The sequence below is a fragment of the Phascolarctos cinereus genome, unplaced genomic scaffold (assembly GCF_003287225.1).
Source record: "Phascolarctos cinereus isolate Bilbo 61053 unplaced genomic scaffold, phaCin_HiC Scaffold_5;HRSCAF=322, whole genome shotgun sequence".
In the NCBI taxonomy this organism is placed as follows: Eukaryota; Metazoa; Chordata; class Mammalia; order Diprotodontia; family Phascolarctidae; genus Phascolarctos; species Phascolarctos cinereus.
The window spans coordinates 142,864,856-142,892,304 of NW_027555958.1; the positions used below are offsets into that span (position 1 = coordinate 142,864,856).

At 37.9% G+C, this 27,449-nt stretch overlaps 2 protein-coding genes across 2 annotated transcripts in view; one reads left to right on the top strand and one right to left on the bottom strand.

Moving 5' to 3' along the window:
- Positions 1-12,018: 12,018 nt before the first annotated feature.
- On the bottom strand, positions 12,019-15,375 carry CALHM4 (calcium homeostasis modulator family member 4). The gene is made up of 2 exons (XM_020971625.1): positions 14,815-15,375; positions 12,019-12,405 (listed from the first exon to the last, which is right to left on the bottom strand). Exons 1-2 carry the CDS (start codon positions 15,373-15,375, stop codon positions 12,019-12,021), a joined length of 948 nt encoding a protein of 315 aa, XP_020827284.1.
- A 10,511-nt stretch (positions 15,376-25,886) lies between these two features.
- Positions 25,887-27,449, top strand: part of TRAPPC3L (trafficking protein particle complex subunit 3L) — a 56,730-nt gene continuing 55,167 nt past the window's right edge. Inside the window, exons 1-2 of the mRNA XM_078155575.1 lie at positions 25,887-26,036; positions 27,167-27,264. Of these exons, the coding sequence (XP_078011701.1) occupies positions 25,887-26,036; positions 27,167-27,264 (248 nt within the window). The remainder of the gene's footprint in view (positions 26,037-27,166; positions 27,265-27,449) is intronic.

Genomic DNA, 27,449 nt, shown 5'->3' on the forward strand with positions numbered 1-27,449 from the left:
CAGATTCCTCCTCTGGGGCCAGAGTGACCACAGTAAGGTAACCCTCCTTGCCTCAAGGGCTAAGCCCAATTCTGCTCTCCATTGGAATAGAATGATAAGGTTGTAGCCACTGTCAAGGGGACTGAGTCATATAATGGTGAGAGAGTTGAGTTGTCTTGCTTCTTTTAACTCTAACATCTTGACTGGGTTCCTGGTCTAGGCATTTGAACTGATTCTAGACAAGAATAGATATATGCATTGCAAATGGGGCTCCACTTCTATTCCATCTTGGACTCCTGAGCTCTAAAATCCAAATACAATAGGAAGTTCTGTCGTTTCTGATCCCTGCATCATCTAGTCTAAGTGTGCAGTCTCTAAACATAGTGAGATTCCCTCACTACCTCTGTTCTTCAGAGCATGCTTAGGTAATGCTTGTGGCTAAGTCTAAATCCATTTCTGAAGCTCAGATCCAGTGCTAATTCTGTCCATTTATTGAATCACCAAGTTTAGGCATACCTTGGGTTAACTTTTATGGCCTTCCTTCCAAGGAATGGCTAAGCTCAACCCTGCTTTATAAGAAATGAGACAGATGTAGCATAGGGGGTGCTCCAGGAAAGTTGCACTTTTGTTGATATGCCCCCCCTCACACATGCCAAATGTCACATTTCTATTATGCATAAAAGTTGTGGTAGTTATATGTTTTCAATGGGCTAATGAATCTTCACTAAACATGACTTGACACTTTCTATTCAGTTGCAATAATTAAAGTGAGTATGCCATTGATGAAATGAGTTTTGCCTGAAAACTAGTTTTCTTTTGCCAAAATATTTTCACTTTAACTCATTGTGTATTCTTATGGTAACCAAAATCTGTGCCCCTGAGCCCCACAGATGCTGCTTTGTTATAAATTTTTCATTTGAAACAGATGAGAATGTACTTTCTATTTCACTAGAAAAACATAGCTTCTGAAAAATTAAGTTAAAACCTAATTTCTCTCTCTTTTTGGCTTGAAATCTTCCTATGGCTTTGAGTAAAATAAACTCAAATTGCATTTGTAGCCAAAATTAGTATGAGGTTGCAGAATCAGATAATGGTTACACTATGCCTATTAAGTTTGGTTGGCTCTAGTTTCATTTAATTGTATAAAGCCCAGATAAACATTAATGCAAATATTTTCTAAGTCTACCAACATCATTAGCTTTTCTTATTCATTTTAAAAAAGAATTTTCATAAAAACCAAAATGTTAAAATTGTGAACCAGTACTTTGTTCTCTTTCAAGTGAAAGAAGCATTCCAAGTTTTAACCTTGGTAAAAGAAAAGAAACAGAGGTACCGCCTGCTCAGAACCGTACGGCTACAGGGTGGGGGGGTGCGGCTTGGTGATGCTCCCCCACCCGGAAGCTCACAGCACTTCTGGCCTTGTTGGCTGCCAGGAAAGGACTGAGAAATATAGGCCCAGAGGCCCCTTTAAGTGCAATGAAAATGTTTATTTACCAAAATCTCTCCCTTTTAAAATTCTGTTTGTAAAAAAATTTTATAAATAAAAACTAAAATGTTGAAGTTGTATACCAACCTTGCATGAAGATTCAGTGCATCCTTCACTTGCAGGATCATTGGTTCTGCTGGTTCCACAGCCAATTAGATTTTGTCTCACATTAAGCTAACCCCTTTAACTGCTCAAGACTGGAAGAACCAAGGTTCCCAAAGTTCTATATGTTGGATTGGAAAACAGGCGGGCAATATCTACGCATGATCTGCACAACCCACCAAGAAGGACAAATCTGAGCATCCTCTTAGGGCTAGGACCTCAATGGCCAGGCCTCATATCACATGTAAAATGGGCATGATAAGAATTTTATTATGTGCCACACATCATTATTATGAGGAAAGTGCTTTGTAAAGTATAAGACACTATACTGTATATATTATTGCACTAAATTATAGATGTAGATATTTCTCTATGTATGTATATATAACATACTATATTGTGTGTGTACACCCATATATACATATGTAAATTATTATAAAGGAAACTTTCAGTCAACTAGAAGTCAGTATTCCCAGTAGTTGTAACCTTAGCCAGGAAACACAAGTTTTGGTTCCATGATCTTAGCAAATGATTTAACCTCTTTTAAACCCAGTCTCTATGCCTACAAAATAAGAAAATTTGACTAGATCTAGAAAGTTCTTTCCAGGTTTCGTATAGCTCACATTGACTTTACAACTAACAGTAGCACTTTTCTCACCAGTTTTTGAGGCAAGTAGTGAGCAAGTGAATTATGAATTTATTGAAACACTTACTAAGTTCCAGTTAATAATAATATGTTAAATTGTTTTTCAGGCACGTCCTATTCTCTGTGACCCCTTTGGGGGTTTTCTCGGCAGAGATTTTGGAGTGGATTGCCCTTTCCTTCTCCAGTTCATTTTGCAGGTGAGGAACTGAGACAAACAGGGTTAAGTGACTTGCTCAAGGTCACACACTACTAAGTGCCTGAGGCTGGATTTGAACCCAAGTCTTCTTGATTCCAAGTCCAGAACTCTATCCACTGTGCCACCTAGCTACTTTTGTGTTAGTGCTACTATACAAATACAGCATAAAAAGGAGACACTATCTGCTCTCAAGAAGGTTTCATTGTAATAAGGAGAGACAAGACAAATAGGGAAGTGGTGGCCAGGGAAAGGTGTTTTCTTTTGGGAAGTCTCAGGCGTAATGAGTGGAACAACAGGGCAGTCCATAGATATGCTCTTTCCACAGATGATGGAAAATAGCCAGCATATAAGAAAGTATGTGGTCAAAAGGAATTCAAAGCTTGTTAGCTCCTGGTTATCATCTGTTAAAATCCAGTTTGGAGGATGGAGCAGTGAAAGAAAGGTGGAAAGTGCGAGCATTCTTATGTTCATTTAATAGATAAGGAAACTGAGGTTCAAAAACTTCTCTAGCTGACATCCTTGTCTCTCAAGGATGTTACCCTTTATTCTCTGACTTTAATCCATCTGAGAAAGAAGGATTTATTTCCACTTGGAAATACTGTGATCTATTTGTATCTTCTGACATGCATTTGTTGGACCAACCTATATCCAAAAGAACAACCACCTGACTAGTGGACTATTTTCTTCATACACATTGTATGAACCATCACACAACCTGGCGCAGACTCCTTCCTCATCACTACTAAACCCTGGGTTAGATCTCTTTCAGCAACTTGCTTCCTTGTCTCCTGCAGACTTAACAACTCAAAATGATCATAACTGGTTGTTAAGTAATTCTTGGGGTAGCACTATATGCTTCATCCCAATGAGGACACAGACCATATACCATAAATAGGTACACAGTTATTGTAGGATTTCTGGAGTATTACAGAGTTATTATTACCTTGTCTTCTGCTTTCAAATCCCTTGCCCTATAGATACTCATACCTTGCCAAACTCTAACTTTGCAATAGTCCCTATATCCATTTCTTTTATTTCTCCTTACATTCATTGGAAGAATGTTGGAGGCAACCACTCAACCAAACCAATTTATGTCTTCTACAGTTACTTGGGCCCTTATTGAAGAAAAGCAATCCTTTTACTCCTCCCTAATTGATTCTCTATGCCAGCTTCCCATGGAAGCTGTTCCAAACTTTCTTTTCTCTCTTTTACCTTCCCCACAGCCTCAGCTGAGGACCTCGACTCGTGGTATTGTGTTTTTTTGGCAGAGTTGGAAGATTTATTCTCTTTAAAAATCAACACAACTGACCATGAAGATAGGTGCATAACTTAAAATGACATATATGAACCTTGTATAGTGAAAGAAACAAAGTATTACTTAACAGCTATGATAAACTCTCAGTAGAGTGGTTGGAATACTATTTCTAAGCGTTAGGAGCAAAGCTAAGTATTTAATAGTGCTAACTACAGAACTTATCTTCCCAGAATTATAGATACTAGGTCATGGGAGCAAGAAGATGGAAGACTGGATACTTTCTCCAATCTTCATGGCCTCTCAGACTTCTTTTTTGAAAAATTTTTTATTAGTTTATTTTGATTTAACAACAATCACTTCCATAAGCTTTTGAGCTTGAAATTTTTCTCCCCCTTCCTCCCCACTTCCCTCCCCAAGACAGCTTGCAATCTCATATAGGCTGTACATATACATTCCTATTAACCATATTTTCACATTAATGATGTTGTAAGGAAGAATTAGAACCAATAGGAGGAACCACCAGAAAGAGGAAACAAGACACAGCAAAAGAAAAAAATAGCAAATAGTATGCTTCGATCTGCATTCAGACTCCATAGTTCTTTCTTCAGGATAGCATTTTCCATCATGAGACCTTTGGAGATTTGATTTATGTTTTACTGAGAAAATAAAAACCATTCACCATGAATTCCCTTTTCTCTCTTACTCTCCATCTCACAATCTCATGACATTATCAGACATTTATTCCAGTCTCAGATAAAAAGGTGAAAAAACTTCTCTTCATCAAGGGCAATCCCTATATGTATGTACTTAATCTCATTCCCTCCCATCTACACTAGTGGATTGTCCATGGAATCATCCCCACTCTCTAACTTTCAATCTTTTCCTATCTATTGGTTCCTTCACTTATGCCTGCAAATATACCCAAGTCTCTTCCATTCTTTAAAAAAACTCACTAGACCCTACCATCCCCCTCAAACTGTCTTGCTATATTCCTCCTTTTTATAGCCAAATTCCTAGAAAAGAATGACTATACTCCTTGCCTTCACTTCACCTCTTCTCATTCCCTTCTCAAACCTTTGAAATCTCACTTCTAACCTCATACCAATGATCTCTTTAATGCCAAGTGAGTATCCTTTCTCAATCCTCACTCACCTTGACATTTTTGTAGCATTTGATAATGTTCACCACCGTCTCCTCCTGCATACTCTCTCCTCTCTGAGTGTGAAACTACTTTCTTTTGGTTGTCTTCTCTTCCTACTCCTACTCAGTTCATTTGCTGGTTCATCATTCATATCATACTCCTAAACTGTGATCATACCCCAACCCTCTGACCTGGGCTGTCTTCTCTCTCTACTCCATCACTTAAATGAGTTCCTCAGTTTGTATGGTTTTAATTGTCATCTCTATGCAGATTACTTCTCAATCTATATATTCAGCCCTGTTCTTTCTCATGAGTTCCTGTTCCATATCTCCAATTGCTTATTGGATATTTCAAACTGGATGTACTGTGGTAATCTCAACAATATGTCCCAAAACAGAACTCATTATCTTCCCCTTGTCCTGTACTTCTCTAATGCTGTTGAGGGCATTGTCATCTCTATAGTCATCCAAGTTCCATCTGTCTTATCTTCAACTCCTTACACTCACTGTGCCACATGATCAGTTGTCAAATCTTATCATTACCACCTCCACCACATCTCTCATATCCATCCCTTTCACTCTCTCTTCATACAGTTACCATCCTAGTTCAGAGCCTCATCACCTCTCACTTGAACTACTGCAATGGCTTCCTAATTGGTCTCTCAGTCTCAAGTCTTTCTCTCCCTTCCCACCCCCATCCGTTGTTCTCACAGATGTCAAGGTGATTTTCCCAAGGTGTAGATCTAGCCATGTCACTCCTCTGTTCAATAAACTCTAATGACTCCCTATTGCTTTAGTATCAAATGCAGACTTCTTTGGTTGCCCTTCACAACTTAACCCCAGCCTACTCTTCCAGCTGTGTAAAAAATTATTCCCTTTTGCATACTCTGCAGTCCAGCCAGACTGGCCTTCTTGCTATTCCTCACCCATGACACTCATCTCCAATCTCTGTATCTTTTCAGTGTTTGTCCCCCACGTCTATAATGGTCTTCCTCCCCACCTTTGCCTCTTAGAATCCCTTCTTTCCTTCAAAACTCAGCTCACACGCCACTTTCTATATAAAACCTTTTTTGATCTTCCCAGCTGCTAGCCCTTTCCTCCCAAATTATCTTCTTGTATTTATTTTGTGTGTAATTTTGTATCTTTGTATGTTTGTGTAGCATAATCTTTCTTCATAGAATGTAAGCTTCTACAAGACAGCAGCTATTCATTTTTTGTTGTCTTTGTATCACCACTGCCTAGCATAAGACTTAGAAGGTAGCATGGGCTTAATAAATGCTTGTTGATTAATTAATTGATTGAGATTAATTGATTGATGGTGAAAGTACTACCTATTACACCAGATGACATGCATTTGCAGCACCAATTTTATTTTAAGTAACTGGTTTTTCTGCAGAGATGGTACATGTAACTAGAAGGGAAGTCATCTAGGAAATCAAAGGAAGGATAACTATTGTATTATAAAAGCAAATTTAAATTCACAGTAATAATGGGCAGTACTATTTCACTTGAAAATGTAGGGTAGGAAAAGTTATTAGACTTTCACACTCCCAACAGAAACAGGACTTTAGAGAATTGGGAAGTGGGAGCTCCTCTGCTCTTAAACAGGTTCTATGTGCCTATTTCCAAATGTATTGGTTTTCACATGAGGACTTTTCACTTGGAGATATCTGAAAAGAGTGGCTATAATGGAAAGAACTCTAGAATATAAATCAAGAGACCTACCTGGATTCCCATCTCAGCTTTGCCATTAATTCACTTTGTGACCTTTATGATATTACTTCATTTATCTGGGCTTCAGTTTCCTCATCTTTAAAATGAAGAGTATTAGAGTAGATTATGTCTGAGATTCCTTCCACCTCTAATATTCTATGTATTGTAATATCAATAGGCAGCAAAATGATGCAGCAGCCGTGTGAATTCACATACTGAAATGACTAGATTACCAGAATGGAGTGAATATTTTCCCTTGGTTATCCTCCATTCCTGGGAAGCTCTCACTCCTCACTTCCTTGTTGTCTTTCAAGTTTTTTCCAAAACCCCTTTCTGCAAAAAGACTTTCCCAGCATCCTTTAATACCAGTGGGAGTGTCTCCAATTTACCTTGTATACTATATCTTCTTTGGGCATAGTCATTGTATGTTGTTTCCCTCATTTGATTGATAACTCATTGAGGACAAGGACATTTTTGCCTTTCTTTGTATCTCCAGCATTAATATAGTGTCTGACACATAGTAAGGACTTAATAAGTACCTGTTGACTGACTTACTGAATGACTGATTGAGAATTAAACTGTTTGTGTGTCAATGAAGTAATCAGGTACACTGTCAAATCTTGAAGAGCCCCCAGAGCCATTTTCAAAACTTCATTCTTTTAATAACTTGGCTATTATGAATACGTTCTTGAACTTCTAGGAAAAAGAAATTGAGAAAATGTGTTTAATCAGCTAAATTCTGAATTTGATAAATTCTGAAAACTATTCTGAAGAGGTTTTTTTCCCTATGCCTGTTTGAGTTCCCAAGTTTAATTCTCAAGGAGGATGTGAGAATAGCAAGGGAAGACAAATACTTAGGATTAGGAATCTTCTTTTACCATGTTAAGGCAAAGGAAAAAAATATACCAAAGTACCCTTCAATTCCCTTAATCGTTGTTCAGTGCTGTTTGCTTCCTGTGGAAGTTAAGTAATGTCCCTATGCCAACTATTTGTTGAGGCAGCCAAAATGCTTTGGTAGCAAAATGAATAGTAGTATTGACACAGAAATGATTGTAATTAGACTTCATAATTAAAACTCTATTAAGTACAAATAAGGAGGATGCCTACTCTTCATTATACATGTTCTGTCTAACTGGTTGCAAAATAGAGAAAGCAGGTTTTGTGGTTCAACATTTAGAAAAACTTCTTTAAAATGAGTGCTGCTCTAAGGAAGAATAGACCACTTCATGAGGTGTAGTGGGATCTCTATCACTGTATTCACGCAGAATTTGGATAATAATTTCTCAGTGTTGTAAAGAGAATTTATCCATTGTTCAAAGAATCAGACTAGACAGTTTTAAGCCTCATTCCAAGTCTAGGTTTCCTAGTCTTTGTCAAAAGGCATTTCAACTTTCAACTGAAAGAATGCACTAAAAATCACAAGGAAAATATTTTATTTTAACTTTCAAGGCACCGTTTCATGTTTCTGCTATAGAACAGTGCAGAAAACTTTATATTCCCTGCATTAGTAGAAGTTGGGAGACACTTTATAAGTGTTGTTGTAAGTGTTTTTTCATGAAAGCAATTTGGGCAAGTTATATGTCTCAGAACTTTCAAAGATCTATGGTTTCACAAGTGTGGGGATTTTTTTCCCCCTTGGTACAGTGAAAAGAACACTGGCTTCGGAGTCAGAGGACCTGCATTCACTCTGCTACTTACTACCTGTGTAATCCTGGGCAAGATATTTCACTTCCAAAACCTTCAATTTCCTCATCTGTATGTTAAGGACGTTGAAATAATTGAAGCCTCTGAGATTCCTGGTAGCTCTAAATCTATGATCCTATGATCTGCTGACCCAGAGCATGACCCATCTATGCTTTAATGTAGTAAATTCTTCAGTTGCTGTGACCAAGATACCTCATTATTTGGGGATGAGTCTCACTGAATTTAGCTAGGTTGGTCTTCAAAAGACACATACACAGGCTATAGCTGGACTTTCTAGCTTGGTAGTACCTGCCAAAGCTTGTGATTTTCTGGCATAGATTCTAAGAACCCAGGGTCACCTATCTGGCTTTGGAGTCAGAATTTAATGGAGAATTGGAAAGTTATACCATCCTAAATTAACTGGATCAATCTATAAAGAGCATGCCACTGCTTTAAAGGAGTTTGATGTGGAAAAGGCTTCCAGAAGCTACTGAAAATGTTTCCTGGCGTTAGGGTGTAAATAGCTATTAGGCATATTTCTGATGATGTAATGCTTTGAACTTGTTTCATTCATTGATTTTGCTGTTACTCTTTTAGGAGATTCTTTGCAGTAGCATTTTCCATGGATGCCAACTTTAAGTGCAGCTCATGGTGTTGATTTAACCTCCATATCCTAATTCAGGATCTCAGATCCATTTGAACCATAAAACATTAGATGTTGGAAGGAATCTCCAAAGTTATTTGGTGCAACCCTTTCATTTCACAGATCAGAAATCTTCAAAGACATCTTGTTTTGATGGTTCTGCAAGACTGTCGAGCTAGGTGACAGGACAAGGCAACTTTTATTTCCCCAACTTAAAAAAAAAAGTACAACAAAAAGCATCTCTCTGCTTCTGTCTCTATCTCTCTGTTGTATGTGCAGATAGTAAGTAGATATGGATATAGAGACAGGTGGGTACATTCTCTCTGTATATAGAGAATAAATATATATTTATCTATCCATCCATTCTGTAAATAGAGAGAACATGTACTATCTATCTATTCATTCATCATCTCTCCATCTCCCTGCTGATTTAGCTTTATATCCGTATCTACCTATTACATATTGGAATGTCAATCATAGATAGATAGTAGATAGATAGAATATTCAACTATCTATATTTCTATGCCTATCTATTTAGCTCTGTATCTATATCTACATACTACATGTTGGATTGTCAATGAAAGATTAAAGAAGGCTAAATAAAGTTCAATAAAATGACCATATTTCACTGGCAGCAGAGGGCAGCTGTCCATCGTTGAGTCTACCAGCTCACTCAGAATCAGATTGGAGTACTTTACGTAGATTATACATATATACACAGGTCAATAAATCCACACACATTTACTAGGCACCTACTATGTGTCAGGCACTTGCGAGGTGAAGGGAATATGAATACAAAGAATCAAGCAATGTCTTTTCTCAAGGACCTAGAGTCATAGCTCCTAGAGACCTGGAAGAGACCTCAGTAGATCTGGGATAGCCTCATCTGGCTTCAGTATAAGAGGTATTGATATCTCCATTTTATAAATAATGTAGAAAGAGATTAAATTATGTGTCCAAGGTTATTATAGCTAGTGGGTAGGGGTAGGTGTGGGTAGAGTGGGAGAGTGTGCAGCGCTCAAGTCTGTGATTTAGAAATAATTTCTCCTGCCTCTTAGCACAGTGTTGGTTGTTTGCTTGTTTGTTTTTGGTAAACGATATCACTTTCTAACCCCACTAAATAAATACTTTATTTCTCTAAATTTCATTTTCTAGTTGATATCTTGAAGTATGAGGCACAGAAAAGTCATATAAAAAGGAGCAATCAAGGGGCAGCTAGGTGGTGCAGTGGATAGAGCACCGGCCCTGAAGTCGGGAGGACCTGAGTTCAAATCCAGTCTCAGACCAAACACTTGACACTTACTAGCTGTGTGACCCTGGGCAAGTCACTTAACCCCAATTGCCAAAAAAAAAAAAGAGGAGCAATCATGCATGAAAAATATATAAATTATCCCATGTTAATTGCTACCCACAGCTGATCGAAAATTTTAAGTCACTGATCTTGTTGCTCGTTTGTCTTAATGCCTGAAATAGCTGACTTACATTTGCTGTAGAATATGCCATATCAGATTTTACACTTTTTATGACCCACTGCTCAATTGTCAAATATTGAGACTGGAGGGGGGAAGAAGAAAGAGAACAAATTTACTAGTTGATACAGTCATGCATGTATTCATGACCCAAGTCAGGTAAGACACAGGTCAGACACTAATGTCAGGAGTCAATAAGACAAGACAAAAACACATCAGATGCCAGAGGTTACAGGTGACAAGACAAAGCAAGTGAGAAGTCAGGCAGTGACAACTCCTTTTTAGGAGCTGTAGAAGTAGGGAAGCAGAAAGCAAGTGAGGATCTAAGTTTCTCAAGTGGAAGGTGAGCATACAACCTGTGATCTGGTCAAGAATCAGAAGACTATAGGTAATATCAGTATAGGGAAGCCCAGAGCAAAGGTTTTATGGAATGAGGGGGCTTGGTACACCCTGCCTAGAACAAGGCACCCTAGCACACAGGTGCCACATTAATAAAATTTAACAATAATGATGATGATGTAATACATCCTTTTATTGGAGAAGCAGTGTGACTCAGTTTCCTGTATGAGTTTTTCTCTCTTGCAGTTAGTTTAAAGAGGGTTGTCTGTCCTGGTTCTTGAGAGATCTGAGTTTCAAAGATAATTAACAGATAGGAAATAGGAATGATAATAATAGCCCACTTTTTTATAGTATTTTACAGTTTACAAAGAACTTTCCTCACAATGACTGTGTGTAGTGGGCACCTAAACATTATTATTCCTGTTTTACAGATAAGTGAACTGAAATTCATAGTTCTGAAATGACTTGTCCAAGTCACTTATGCTAAGTCACTTGATGTTTGCTGGCCAAGTAATCATCTGAGCCAGAGCTTGAAACAGGTGTTCAGAACCCAAGCCCGGTGTTCTTTCCATGGAGTAAGCTATGGAATAAAGTTTGAAGAAGCAGGAAGAGAAAACAACTGTAGGGACAGGTAATGGGCCTAGAGTCAGGGGTAGGGAACCTCCGGCCTCGAGACCTCATGTGGCCCTCTAGGTCTTCAAGTGTGGCCCTTTGACTGAATCCAAACATCACAGAATAGTTGGATTCAGTCAAAGGGCTGCACTTGAGGACCTAGAAGGCCACATGTGACCTCAAAGCTTCAGGTTCCCCGTCACTGATATTGTACACACACACATGTGTGTATGCCTCTTCCATTATTAACATGGCAGTTCCTTGAGGATAGAGACTTTTTTTGCATTTCTTTGCATCCCAGTGCTTGGCACATAGTAAGTGCTCAATAAATGCTTCTTGACTGACTGAATTTTGGAGAGTGGGAGTTGTATGGGAGAAATTGCCTAACAATGAAATGAGATTGGAAAATATAGAAAATGGTGGTAGAAGAGTCTTGAATATGAACAAAAAGTTTAAATACAAAGAATTGAGTAAGAAGTTAGAGAAGGTAGGGGGCAGTGGGAAGGGAGTTTGAATGAAAGAAAAGTTTTGAATAGGATGTTGAAGAAATGACATTTATGGTGAGGAAATTTGGAGAGGGCAGTGAGTTTTGGCATAATAGTCACTTTAAATCAATTTTGACAGCACCACTTGGGATAGACTTATATAAGTAATCTCAGATAAGGGGAAAAGCAATGAAGAGGTTGAATTACCCATATCATCATCATGACAGTAATGAATTCTTTATTAACCCAACATCATGGAAGATATTTTAGTCAGGATGTCAGTTCAATAGCTTCTGATTTTCCTTCCTCAAAATTCACATCTAATCTCTCCCCAAGGAAATTGTAGCAACCTTGCTGATTATCAGTAATGCACACAACGCTGGGTCTTGAAATGTCCTTCCAGTCCTGACAAGAAGGAATCCGAATTTGCCTGACATCTTCACTCCCAGGCATGAAACCAAACAATTCTTTGATGCGTTGCATGATAAGGATTCTGGAGTGCTGTTCTGCAGCCTGCTCGAACAGTTGCCTCTCATTTCGGATGTGAGTGGACCAATAGTAATGCTGCAAGGAAGTAAGTGGGGAACAGCATCTTGCCAGGCAGCAGGATAGGAAGGCCACTAGAGCTGCCACTGCAATTAAAGTCCAGCCCAACATCTACAAAGCATTATTTAAGAGAAGATAAGGAAGTTAATTAAATGTTGATCAGGATGGAATGAAATTTATCAAATATCTCAAATTTGAAAATCCTACAAGGTTGGTAATGGCAAGGACTTGGTTTCAAAAATGGAGGCAAAAATCAATAATGCTTCATGGATGTTGATAAGTGTTATTATGTTATATAAGGCTTTAGTCTAATGAGAAGCTAAAGGCTCTAGGCATTTCACTTTAGTCTTCAGTTAATGAAATTTGGCCATAGGTAATCTGGAGCAGGTTCAAGCTACTAGCCATAAAATGAGAGATGTTGTAACCACCAATTACCATAACTTAAAATACTGTGCAAAAGTTTCTTGGGGTTTTGCTCTGAGGGTCTTGGTATCAGTATGATACCATGAACCCCATAGGTACTCAATCACTGTTTGATTGTGGTGGTGAATAATAAAGGGAAATCCTGACATGTAATATGTTTTAACCAATAACATATTGTTGTCTCTGATAATATATTGACCAATAGGAACCAGGGCACCAACTGCTAGTGACTCTATCTTTTTATTTATATACTTATTAATTTTTGACTTTCACAAGAAACATTTTTGAATAAAAATTTTATGTCCCTAAATGGGTTTTGTTGATAGCAGTAACCTTATTCTGGTCCCGGAGTATGTAAAATACTGAATCTTCTTTGCAGACAAATTAATTCATTAGAATGTTTTATGACATGTATAAAACATACTTCAAAAGGACCATGAAGCAGTTTTTATGTGGAAACAGCCTGTGATGTTTTCATTAACATGCATAAGGATAAAGGGGAAATAAGGTTATTTTCTTATTATCGTAGTTTTGAAGGCTGCTAAAAAAGTGATTGCTATTATTATTATTGTATGAAGTAAGGAGACAAATTGCTCAAATGTAAGGAAGGCCTACTTATTGCCCAGAGAGTGATGGTTCAATGGGTAGAAACTGGCAAGCTTCTTAATAACTGCTTATAGATCTGGTTTGGTAGGGCATTTCAATAACACTACAGGAGGGGGAAATATTTCATCATTATATGTTCTAAAGGACCTGAGAAAGAATGAGAAAGGTGTAAAAATCATCTCAGACACTTCAGAATGGGACCCTCCTCCCCAATTCCACTGGAGAACTTAGAAGACAACCTAAAAGAGTACAACTTGGTGGGGGGAATCTTCCCCATATGGGATTACAAATGTTGAAGAGATGCCCAAACTGACATCCTCAGTGGCTTTCTCCATACTTCTTATGACATATCTTTCACAATGAAGTACTGATTATGTTTAGTTTCTAAATGGATTCAAGCTAATTATCATTTTGGTAATTTTGATCATTTCATTTTGATAATTTTCATTATCATGAAAAGTTCCAATACCAGTATATCCTACTCTTCTTTGACTTCTGTGATTTTAATCCATATTTATATTTAATTTTAAAGTTTTTAATTATTATTTCTTTCTAATCTTCCCTAACTCACAGACCAAGGTATATACATTGAATGTAATGGCTATTTATCTTAAATTCTAGACATTAGTTTTATTTTGAGGCCCATCTAAAGAAAATCTTGCCCAATTTGAATGAGTGACATCCTATTCTCTCTGTAATTGGAGTTTTATAGAAGGTTGACATTGTTTTTCTTTTTAAAATATCTCCTTGTAATTTTAACTTTGGTCAGGACCATTCTAGAGAAATATAGGAAAAAAGTTTCTCTTAATAATTGCCATCTCATATGAAACTAGGATATTTTTTTTAAAACTTAAATAATTTTCAAAAATATCCAGACCACTTTATATGGGAGGGAGAGGAGAGAAGAAGGAAATGGTAAGGAGCTAAGTATCTTGAATAACCTCTTAAAATATTTCAAATGAATTGCCAAACTATAAGTGTGAAAATATGCCTCTCTAATATCCACCATCTCTGCCCTAATTCTAATGTTTAAGAATTATAGGTCCATCTTAGGATCATTAACTCATAGGAACATAGATTTAGAGGTGAAAGGGAGCTTAGATGCTTTGATAGCATCTTGATGTCCAAATTCCCTCACTTTGTAGATGTGGCAATATTGAGGTACAGAGACCTTAAGTAACTTGTCCAGGATAACACAGTTCATAATTTCTGAGATGGGATTTAATCCCAGGTTTCAGGACTCCAAGTCAAGCATCTTATCTATTGTGCTACATTGCCTCTGCCTCCATAGGAGAAACTCTGATAACCTTTACTGAAAACTTTAAAATTAAAATAAAGCTTTTTTTTTTCCTTAGGGAAAGGTATATAGTTACTTTAGATGAGGCTAGATTGTGTTCTGCATTAAAAACGATATGAAAAAGAGAAAAAAGAAATCTTCTTGGTTTCCTATGAGATGGTTCGTTTGGCAGTAAGAACAGAGACAAAACTCACCTGGGACTGATACCTGAGCTGAAGAACCACTTCATTTCTCACCGTAAGCATGTCAGGAGGAATCTGTTCAAAGCATGGAAATTCAGCCAGGATCTCTTGGCATTCAGGGACACTGAAATTGTTAAACACCTTATATTGTTCCACTGAGGCATATTCACTCGCTGCACACTCATAGTGGGTACCTGTCAGCAAAGCCACTGCCAGCCAGGTCAGCGGAGCTACCAGAGCTCTCCCTGTGACGCTAAAGAACGTGAGGCAGGCGAGCTTGCGTTGCAGGGAGTTCACAGAGCGCAGATGAGGAGAAGAACTACAACAGCTTTCCTTGGATATCATCCATGTTTGACTGCTCAGAGAATAGCCAACAATCAGGAGGACCACAGCTGGAATAATGAGAAAAGCTGAGCCATAATAGAGGTTGTTTCCAGGCTGGCAAGGGCAGTTAAATGTGAAAGAAGAGAAAAGTTGTTGTCCACATATTGTTAGAGCTGCAATCAAGGTATTGATAAAAGTTCCATTCTTTTGTAGAGAACACAGAATGTTGGTGATGCTTGTATCCATCATAGGATGCTTCTTACAGCTGTGACCTTTTGGTCCTTACTGTTTGCTACACTCTGTAAGCATTTTTATAGGACCCTACTGGTTTAACTGGTTGTGTTGAGTTACTCAGCATCTTTGCCTCTTTAAAGGATTGTAGCATCTTCTCTTATGTACTCTATGAATACTAAGCTAGTAAAACAGCTTATTTAAGAGGAGAAAGAAAAATAGGGGGAGCTTAGTACAGTGAGGTGCCAGGAAGGGACTTCAGGGTATCTTCCCACTGAAAAGTGATAATGGTTTAGTTATAGGGAAATGTACACTGTTAAAATTCGGTCCTACAAACATTTTTTAGGCACCTAGTCTGTTTTAAGCACTATGCTAGACACCGGAGGAGAGACAAAGATGAATGGTACAAGTACTCAAGTAGTTTACAAGTTGCCATCAGTCCAACATTTTCCTTTGATCATAAATGAAAACTCAATGATGGGAAGCTTCAGGAAAGGTATTAGAAGCAAAAAGGAGAGTGTTGTATGTGTGGTCTTGGAATACCACACACAATTCAGGGTTTTCACCATTGAAAAAACCCCATAAAAATGAAGGCTAGAGAGGAATTAATCAAGGTGATGGAGACATTACTGTATGAAGCAAAACTAAAAGTTTGAAGTTTCTTCAGAAGATAGAATCAAGCTCCCTAAGACCATAAAATATAGGAGTGGAGATATTCAGCATATCCAATTATTTACTAGACCTATAGAGTGCCTCCTAAAGCTTATCCTTAGGGACTGGCCTCATGATTTCATTCATATAGGAAGCTCCCTGGTATGGGAGCTGCCTCTACCAATGAGGGTTGGCACCTTCTTTGCAACTTATAACCATTTTGGCATCATGGCCCCCTTTTGCAAGCAGTTTGATGAATATAGGAATTAGCAAACTTAAAAAACAGGATGCCAAATTTCTTACGTCAGACATGCTAAGGATTGCATGGGAGCTGAAGTACATTAGAACATGAGAAAGTTCTCCCTTCAAAAATATCACTCCTCATTTATGCTAACTACTAGAAACTTGTTTTGGTTTCTTAAAAATGAAAATCCCCCTAGAAGAGTGAAGCTTATGGCAAAGTTCTTAACCTGATATCTGTGAAGATCTTAATATATCTGTAGTGGGGACTTGGCATAAACCTAAACCTAAGGACTTGCTTTGGGGAACTGGAGGACTTAAAGACTGGAGAACCACAGCATGGATGAACATCCAGTGTTGACTTTTTCCATTGGTTGTTTAGCTGGGAAGGTTTGCCCCTTTAAAATGATCTGACTCAGCAATTCAGGGGGATTCTGCTGTATTCTGTAGGAGAGCAAAAGATTTCCTCTATCATATCCTGTCTCCTAAAGGCCGCCTAAGATCATAGAAGTTCATCACCAGAATGTTGCCATCAGGTCATGATTTTTTTCTCTTTGAGTTACAGTAACTTATAAAACATCTACTGAGGTATGAAAGGTTGTGATCCATTAGTGAAAGAAGCATAAAATCACAGGTCTTTTAAAAAGGGAAAAGGAACAGAGGAAAGGTAGCTTGGAGCATTGACCTGCTTCTGGAGAGTGCTGAGCTGGGCAAGGCAACATGGTGTGGGGAGAGTTGAGGTGAGGCTTTTATTCATCAAAGGGCAGTAGAAAAAAGGTACCAGGATTTGGGGATGAGAGGTTTGAGAAAGAGATGGTTTGGAGTCTAAGGTAGGTTTCGTCTATTATGGCAGTTAGGTGAAGTACTGGATAGGGTGATGGACTTAAAGTTAGGAACCAGCCTTTGAATCCTGCTTCAGACACTTGCTAGCAATGCAACTCTGGGCAAGTCATTTAAACTCTCTGTTTCCTTACTTTAAAATGTGGATAATAGCCCACAACTCACAGGATTGTAGTAAAGATTGAAAGAGATAATATATGTAAGCACTTTCAAACCTCAAAGTGCCATATAAAGGCTAGTTATTACTACCCAGATTTTACTTGGACCCTAGTGATGGAAATCACTACATTTTAACATTTGAGATGATTCTCAGTAGGGCCTTTAGCATGCTTCTATAGACCTACATCACCTGGTAGTAAATTGGACACATGGGGGAAAAAAAAGCATGAGCTATGAGACAATGGTCTGTAAATTCATCTAATTAAATACTCATTGAAAATCTGTGAGACATAATCAAGACCTGTAGAAAAAAAGTACTATTCATCAGAAATACATTTAATATCCAATGTACTAAGTTTGTTTTCATAATGAAGAATTAAAGAATATATCTTGAAGTATTATTAGCTCAATGCCAAATCATTTAAAAATAACCAATTGCTGCAAAAGGTTATGTTGTAGATTAAAAGTTATTTAGAGATGTAAAAAGGTGTAAGGTTCACTGCATAAGTCAATAAATTTAATTATTTTACTTTGTCTCAGTTAATTCACACAATAATATACTTTCTGACTTACATGTCAGCACCACTTCCCCTCCTGCTTTCAAGCTCCTGGAAATATTGCCAAAATGCCTGGTTTCCTTAGCAAGGAAGGTGAGGGGTGGTGGAATCAGAGGGAGGCATAAATAAGCTGCCAAAGCAATAGAGCTGAAGTCCTGCCAAATGTACGTGCATAATGAGTAAATAACTTCTCTATGGGTTCCTAACCTTCCTACCTTTACACAAACCCAAAATCAATGGGTTCTGGGCAGCTTAAGAAATAGCACTTATTGAAAGACAAGAATTTGCAATCCTGGGTGACCAAAGAAAACTCTACCCACCTACTATGCTGAGCAATCTGCACTCTGTCATGCACAGCAATTGTCTGGCCAGATTTAACCTCTGTGTTTTTGTTTGTTGCAGTCATGGATGTATTTCTAAAATTAATAGGAAAGAGGCAAGGGATGGCAGAGGTGGTCCATATGAGTATTAGGCGAATATGGCTTTGGGTTAGAACCTGGAGCTGTCCAGCTAAATTCAATGTCATCAACCTTATTGTACAGCAGCACTTTTCTCCCCAATTTCCTGATTGTTTTTCCTCTTGTCAAGGACCTTGTCTAGAATGCAGAATTATTCCCAAACTGAGTGCAGACTATGATGTCACCTCAACTTGGTTCCTCTTTTTTTTTTTTTCATTTGCCTCCCAAGAGCTACTGCTGCCTTACTTTATCCCTGGAGAGGCCCCTAACACCCACACAAATTTATTTCCCTGGGTTGGCAAATCTTCTGAGACTATAGAAAATGATGCTTATACATTAATTACTCTAAAATTCCATATGTTGCTATCTTTTGGCTTTTAAGTCTCATCTATACTAAAGTCTCTGGTAATTGGACTTTGAAGTGGTCACTAATTTCTGACTTTAGAGTTAGATATTTGCCAAATCAAATAAGGCTAATGGACTTATGCAATGAAGAGTCTGGAGTTACTTTCAAACTGAATTTTAGGTTCTATTTCTGGAAAAGCTTTGATCAAATGCACCTTAAAGTTGTTGAGATAACAGTGTCCGTTGTTTGAACTTTAAATGTCTGTAATGCTGCATAAATAAAGAATTTTTGATATCTGAATATCTTGGGGAATGTTAGAAGAGAGTCAAGAGCTTTTGTTTCTCTATCAGTATCATTATAGATTATTAAACTCCAGAGCATCCATTTGCCCATCAGTCTGATAACCCAATGTCACTGAAGATCCGCTACTCATTACAACATCAGGGACTGTCTTGACTTTTTTTCTCTTCTCTGAGTCAGCTGAGCCATCACAGCCATCATCCAGGGAGACAACTCCAATGGAGAAGGTTATAGCCATCTCCTCCAACTACTATCCAATTGCCACACACAAAACAGGTAGCCAACCTCACTGAAGCAGCAATGTACCTTGAGTGAGAGAAAGGAGGCAGTGCATGCCATGAAAATTAAACCACCATTGCCACCGCCACCACCAGCACCAGCACCTTGACCATTCTTTCTCCTCAAACCCTGATGAAAACAGCCTAGGATTCTGAACACAAGAGCCTTAGAAATAGCAACACTCCCAAACCATCAAGTTTGCTCTCAGCCCACCCCCTACAGGGGAGAAATTATTGTGTGGAAGAGGTCCACCTTTCTCATCACCACTACTACTGACTGCTAACCAAATACCACCAAGAGCACTAGGAATGGCAGTGCTCCCCAGACCATGAAACCTGTTACTAGCTCAGCTATCGCAGTCATCATCTAGGGGAGAAAATCCTATGGAGAAAGTTCCAGGCATCTCCACCAGCTGTCAGAAACCTACCACTCGAGGGTGGGTAAACCTGTGTAGCTGAAGCAACAAAGGAGGGGGAGGGAGGGAGAGAGAGAGAGAGAGAGAGAGAGAGAGAGAGAGAGAGAGAAGAGAGAAGAGAGAGAGAGAGAGAGAGAAGAGAGAGAAGGAGAAGAAGAAGAAGAAGAAGAAGAAGAAGAAGAAGAAGAAGAAGAAGAAGAAGAAGAAGAAGAAGGAGAAGGAGAAGGAGAAGGAGAAGGAGGAGGAGGAGGAAGAGGAAGGAGAGAAGGAGGAGGAGGAGGAGGAGGAAGAGGAGGAAGAGGCAGCATGGACAAATAAGTGATATATCATCACCACTTTGACTGCCATCTCTGCTCAGACACTAACGGAGACAGCTCAGGTTTCTGAGCCTTAGGCATAGCAATCCAGTCTAAAGCTTTCAGCCGTCATTCTGGGAAGCAACCCCCATAGAAATATAGTCTGGTCACTGCTCCTATAGAGGCTATGGCCATAGCTGCTGAAGACCCCCTGAAAAGAAAGTTCTTGCAACCACAGTCTTCGGCACTATTGAATTACTATTCATCTAAAACTGATAATCATTTTATCAGTGAAAATGACTTTTAAAAAAAAGGTATCACTATCTGCTCTGCCTTTGTACCCTAAGGACAATGGGGCTTTTCCATCTGACTTGTAGCCAAAATCTTCCATATGTATTTTCTCTTCCTTTAGAATGTAAACTGCTGGAGAGCAGAAACTGTCATACTATTCTCATTATATCCCCACTGCTTAGCACAGTGCTTCACGTTTAGAAAATGGTTAGTAAATACTAATTTTCAATGAAGGAAGTAATTTCATTCCTTAATAACATCATATTGTGAAAGGAATCCAGCTCATCTAAAAATATTTCTTTTTGAAAATACATTGGGGCAGCTAGGTGACACAATGGATACAGCACTGGCCCTGGAATCAGGAAGGCCTGAGTTCAAACCCAGCCTTAGACACTTACTAGCTGTATGATCCTGGGCAAGTCACTTAACCCTGATTGTCTCCCCAGAAAAGAAAAGTACGTTGTATTTGTGGGCAAGGTAATGCTTTGTTTCTCAACCAACATCTTTCACAAGCATACTAGCTTTACTATTCAGACTTATAAGGGCAGTCCTCTGTCTCTATGTACACGTTGGGCATTATTGGTAGTTTGGTTAGCAGTGGTGACCAACTCATTCTTCCCTTTGCTTGGGGCTCAGCTCAGATGAAGGAGAGAATCAGGCAGTTAAGAGGAAAAGGTGTCTTACCCTCCCCAACCAGTCAATATTTGTTCCCCATAATTGAAGGGAGATACTAGCTTGATATATTTATTCAGTTTTTAAGTAAGCATTTCTCAACCAAATTTCTTGAGGAAGAGCAGAACCCTCCAGGTGTTAAAATCCTTCAAAAGTTTAAGACAGAGAAGTGACCAGAATATAATAAGCCTGACTACTAACTCTGAAGGGACATTATTAAATCTTTTAGCCCTCCCTCTCCATCCCCTAATTTAGAAATCTTCTTAAGATGTTTGTTTTATCTTCTGAAATTATGAATTTTTAAAAATATCTTATTATAAAACTACAATTTTTTTCATTTTTAAAACCAGGACTTGAAACCTATAAATTGGTGATAGTGTCTATCTAATTTATAGAACAGTCAATGCAAGGACTTCATAATGCCAGCATTGAGATTTCTCTTGGACTGTGAAAGTTTGTGATTTAAAAAAAAATCTTGGCATGAGAACAGAATACCACTCACATATTCCCTAAGGCAAAAGAATTCTCAGTATCTAAGAGCTGAGCTGTGCAGCTGGTTCTAACTTCACACAAAGATATTGTGGGTGGAGCAGTTATTTGATCCATATCAAGCTATTGGGGCCAGAAGTCAATTATCCTGTCCACAAAATTTCACCTCCACAATTGAACATAGAGCAACAAGAGTGTGGAGAGTTTGGAAGCAGCCTTTTTTGAATGCTGTGATACTTTAGAGTGAGGGAAGACTGAAAGGCCTCCAACATTGTAGGCAAAAGAAAAGAAATTGATCATACCATTCTTCATTGTTCAACTACCATGTCTCGCCCAGGAAACAGAAGACCAGAATGCCATAAAATAGTAAGATTTTTCTAAACATATCCATATGTTTAACTTAATGTTTTCTATTTCCAAGAATAGAGTTTCTTGAACTCGACCTCAGTTTGCAGGGATGATTAAAAAAAAAAGTTGTTCCATGGAGTACTAGTAATTGAAATTGCTCATCTATCAACAGATATCTTAGTGAAATTGTATGTATGACACCTTTGGGGATATTTATAATTATGGTGAAACATTAAAACTACTCCAAGGGAGTGATAGATCTCATAAAACATTTTGGGGATGCATTTTTCTGTCTAATTAGAGCCATCCTAAGAGGGACTGTGAAATAATCACTAAGGCAAGTTTATTTTACTTGTAACTCTATAATTATAATATAATTAATGAGTTGTTTGATAATGCTGTATTAATTAGGTAATGAATGTGTGCATATATTGTATGTAATATACATATATGTTTCTTAGAAAATTGCTCTAAATTCAGAGTCATTTAAAAGAAAATCTTGGGCTTTTTTAATAGGCTGTGGTGGTGGTGATGGAACTATTACTTCATATTTCTTACTCCAGTGCTGCAATTTTAGGTATAGAGATTTCAGAGATTTAAAAGCTCATTTTAGATTAATAATCCCCCAACTTACACTGCCAGTAGCTGCTGGCCATTGAATCAGATGATAGCAATTTAATCAATTTTAACAGGTGACACTTAGGATTGCTGTTGCAGACTCTAAGATGGCTGTTGAAAATACTTGCAGAGCCTGTTATGATGCCAAATGAGGCTTATACCTATTTTATGCAGCATTCAAAAGGTTTTTTTAAAAAATACAACAATAATACTTTTGGTTGTGAATGTCATTAAGTTGCTTGATGGTATCTCTTAATTGAATGTGACTTAAAATAACTTTTTCCCTAAGATACCCAAAGCATATCAGAGAACCATCAATAATGACGATAATATGTTGTCTTCCATTTGTGAAGATGATAACAAGTAGCATTTATATATTTATATGGCTTAAAAACTGCTTTACAAATATTATCTCATTTTATCCTCACAACAATCTTGAGAGGTAGGTGCTAATATTATTCCCAATTTTACATATGAGGCAGATACAGGTTAACTGCTCTGGGTCACACAACTGTTGTCCAAAGTCGGATTTGAACTCAGGTTTCCCTGAATTCAGGTCCAACAGTCTTATCCACTATGCAGCTGCTGAAGATGAAACTACTGTCCAGTGGGGAATGTGTTTTGAGGAGTTTTCAAAGGAGTAGGATTGAATTTGTTGCCGAGCAATCTTTCTGGTCTCTGTTATGCCCAACAGTGTTTGCTCATTTGTCAAAACAGGCTATAACTCAGGGTATGCTTTATAATCAAGGGACAGAATGAAAACTAACTAAATTTAGATTGAACCTGCAATCTTGGCATCATTGCTGTTATTTTCTAATCTACTGATGATTTAAAACTATTCATAAAATATGGTTACATTACACTTAAGGCTGATCTAATTTACTGCATTTATTTCTCATTGCTGATTTTCCTTTTCAATTGCATATGAAACAAACTGAGAATTACACAGTGCTAGAATCATTGTCATTCATTCTTTACATGAAGCATCAGTTTTGAGCCTCTGCTAAGCAGAAGCTCTCCATCCCTGAATTTTGCCCATCCCAAGTGAGCATTCCAAGAACTTCCAGAATTTTTTATAAGGAGCTTCCTTCCTCATTGTCTCTTAAATACCCTTGGAATGCATACGTTTGTGGTCCCCAAGCCATGCATGGGCTGCTTAGACAGAAGCTATGCCTAGGTGTATTATGGTTAAGCGAGAAAGGGTCACTTTATATAGGGATGTTACAAGGAATAGCATAGAAGAAGCCAGTGTAACAGAGTAGAATCTAAAATTCTGCCTACATCAGGGAACAAAGATATTTCTGAAGTCAGTCCCCCAAAAGTGAAAAATTTGATTGAGATGTATAGTTAACTTGCTAATGTGGTTCCATAAACAGTCTCTCATTTTGCCAGGAGTTAAAGCCCAAGTTTGTGCTTTTTTTTTTTTAAAGGAATGGAATGAAACCTAAAAGGTTAAAATATATGTATGAGTGTATATATGTATATATAGTGCATATATATACACATAATACTTATATAAAATATATTCACATTTGTATTATATATACACACATGTATATCTGTATATATTATATATACATTTATATGTATATATAATTAGCCACAGAATAAAACCAAACTCTAATTATTAATTAGGGTTTGAGAAAATGTTTCAACTTCATATAAATTATAAATTGGCAGAAAGCTAAAGCCAAGTTATGTGGGTACGAATTGAATGTTTGTCCAATCCTTTTCCTTGCATATTGTTACACATTACTTTTCCTTGGCTATTAGCAGCAACATAAAACTATGCAGTATTTGGTCGTTTTTTACTTCCTTCACTTTTGCTTCTTTTTATGTTGTAGGATTGGCATTTACCAGCAATTTCATCCTCTGCTTCAGCACATTCCATGGTAGGCAGAACATTTTGTTTCCAGTTTCAAAACATTTTTTGTCTTTTATGATGGGTTGCACTGCAGGCCTCAGTGGCCAGAACCCACTCCCTGCTATGGCTTGGCAGAGCCCCAGGCTAATCCATTTGTTTCAGTTGGAAATTTTTTCACTGTTACATCTGGATCATGGCTATTCCACATTTTAAATATTTTAAGTATATTCATTGTACTGAATTGTCTCATTAGTGAGAAAACATAGTGTAGTGGCTAGAGAGCTGACCTCAAATCCAAGAAAACTTGGGCTCATAGTCCTACCTCTGACATATGCTCACTGTTTGACCCTGGACAAATCATTTAACCTCTAAGCATTCTGGGTAGCTCTTTAACAAGACCAGCTGCAGAGAAAGAGTAAATTTGCACTACCAGAACGAAGTTCCCCTCATCTGGGAGTTTTGTTCAATTTCCCTGTGTCATAAGAGAAAATAATAACAGCTCACATTTATATGATTTTAGATGGTTTGCAAAGTACTTTTCCTCACAACTAGGTAGGTAGTATAATTATTATCAGCAGTATTCCCATTTTATAAATGAGGAAACTGAAGCTCAGAGAGGTTAGGTAGCTTGCCTCATTTAGTGGCTGAGCCAGATAACCTTAAGTCAAGATTTCTTTCCCATTATGTCAGGCCAATGGCAGAACCAAAACAGAGAAATGACTTGATGGTGGATTGAGCTTCCATATCACATATTCTGAGCATGACTCCACTAATAATGCTCACATTTGCATAATACTTTGAGATTTACAAAATTCTTCCATTACAACAATTTTGTGTGGTCATTATGTCAATACATTCAAAGATTTGTGGCTTTTACCAGTATGGGAATTCCCTGCACCAATGCAGATAGCAATTCTTAGAAGAGTTCTAATTTGGAACAATGTAGAAGTCGTAGGAGGTTTTCTAAGGCTCAGAGAAATTAAGTGACTTGCTTATAGTCATGTGATTATTTAGGGTCAGAGATGGAATTTGAAACCAGGTTTTCTTGCCTACAGAGCCATAAAGAATTTTGACACCTGGGGCAAATTCATTAGAGATGAAGAGGTTTTAAGACTGGACTGTTAACTGTGTATGTGGGTAAGGTCAATTGGAAAGAGAAATCATGGGAGATAAGGAAGACAAGGAACTAGAAGATAATTGTATTTGAATGCAAATAGGGATTGGGGTGGAGAAAACAGTGAATCAGTTATTGAACTTCCTTCAGAAGTGAGAATGAATTTGAGGTTCATAGATGACTATAATGAGAATATGAACAAGATGGAGTAAACAATAAAGCAAGAGATATTATTGTTGAGTGATGGTGGCAGGGAAAATCTGAAAGTGGCCATGAAAAGCAAGGCCAATTACACCTCCTGATTGTTTGCTGGGGGTCTGGGAGAAGGAGCAGCCATCTTTGGAGAGGGAACCAAGCAATTTGGCATCCTGGGAAGAAAGTTAGATTTTGGTGAGCACTGGAAAATGGAAGAAATCTAGAATGAATGGGAACTGGTTAGCAATAGGGAAGAATTCCAGAGGGCGTAGTGGAAAAGGAGAGAGAAAGAGAATTGGGTGTAAGGAGGCTTAGTGTTGAATTTATGATGGGAAGCAGGCAGTCAGCTTTGGGTTCTTGAATTAATCTCATGCTAAATTCAGGTCTCCCATATGGCATGAATCTCCAGGCCAGCTGGCTCCTCAGGGATAGTCAGCCCATGTGGGAGAAGGACATGATGGCCATAAAACCCTGGTGGGTGGTCAAGGGACAGGATAAGAAAGCCAGAAATTACAGGAGGTGGAAGATCCCTCCCTACCTCCCAAATGTCAGCTCTTGGGACAAAAGCCTTGGCCACCCATACAAATTCTAATTCTGATTCCAAGTCTACTACTTAGAATCTACAAGCTCTATCTACTATATTAAACTACTCTGTATATTAAGTAATACACACTGAGAATTAAATAATTCTGTGAATTAAGTAATGAAATTCTTCCCATCTTACAGGTGAGAAAACTGAGCCTCAGAAAGTTGTGTGACTTGTTCATAACTAGGATCATAGAATTAGAGGTCCAGAGCTGGAAAGAACATCAGAGGGCCTCTAATCCAACCCTTTCATTTTACAAATAAGGTTTTTACAAAGAGATTAAATGATTTGCCAGGGTTACCTGGCTAGTAAGTGTAATGGAAGACTGGTCAATAGAGTCCAAGTCCTTCAAGCATGTACAATCTGCTCTGCCTGGTGCCAACCCACATAAATGCTTGGGGAGCCAGCTTTTGAAAATGCTTGATAATATACGATGGAGGGGCCCTGTGCTCAATTCAAAATTTTAAAAACTATTTCTCTGAGATCACATCTCTACTTTTGTAATAGAAATCAATGGTAAGATATGCTTTGATTTATCTTCCCCCCCAAAAAAAATTATTAGTTTTTTATGTCCTCAGGAAGGCTTATTCCTATATGTGTCTCTCAATGGTTACTCAAAAATAAAGCATCTGGATAGTCTGTGATTTTTTTAAGGGTAGGGAACTGCTGTGGGACCTCCCCCCACTAACCAGATCATAACCCATCTGTGACTTAGTAGGGAGTTATCTGAGTTTCAAAGAACTGAAGTGACTTGCTCCAGGTCACAAGCTAGTAAATGTTAGAGGTGACATTTGAACCCAAGTCTGCTTGACTCTAAACCCAGTGCTCTATGAGCTACATCACATTGCCTCTGAAAATTAAACAATGTTGCACCATTCAGTAGGAAGCAGGGCAAATTTTAAAATATTTTGTCCATAGTTTTTCACTGTAGCATAAATGACATTTCCTTTCCTTTTCTTTTCTTTTCTTTTTTTTTCTTTTCTTTTCTTTTCTTTTCTTTTCTTTTCTTTTTTTTCTTTTCTTTTCTTTTCTTTTCTTTTCTTTTCTTTTCTTTTCTTTCTTTCTTTCTTTCTTTTTTTTTTTTTTGACAGAACAGAGATCTCTTTGTACTCACCTATGGAGCTCTGGTGGCCCAGTTGTGCAAAGACTATGAAAAGGATGAAGATGTGAATAACTATCTAGATAAAATGTAAGTGGAGGATTCTCCTGCATTGTATATTAATTATTGGTTTCTCTTGCCTATTTAAAAAAAATAGATTTACCGATTCTTTTCTAAGACTTTAATTTCTATGACCTTCTTCTTAAAGTAGGAAAAGCAAGATTCGCAAAGCCATCATTTGTGTTGCTGACAGAAGTCATTTCTTTCCCCAATTT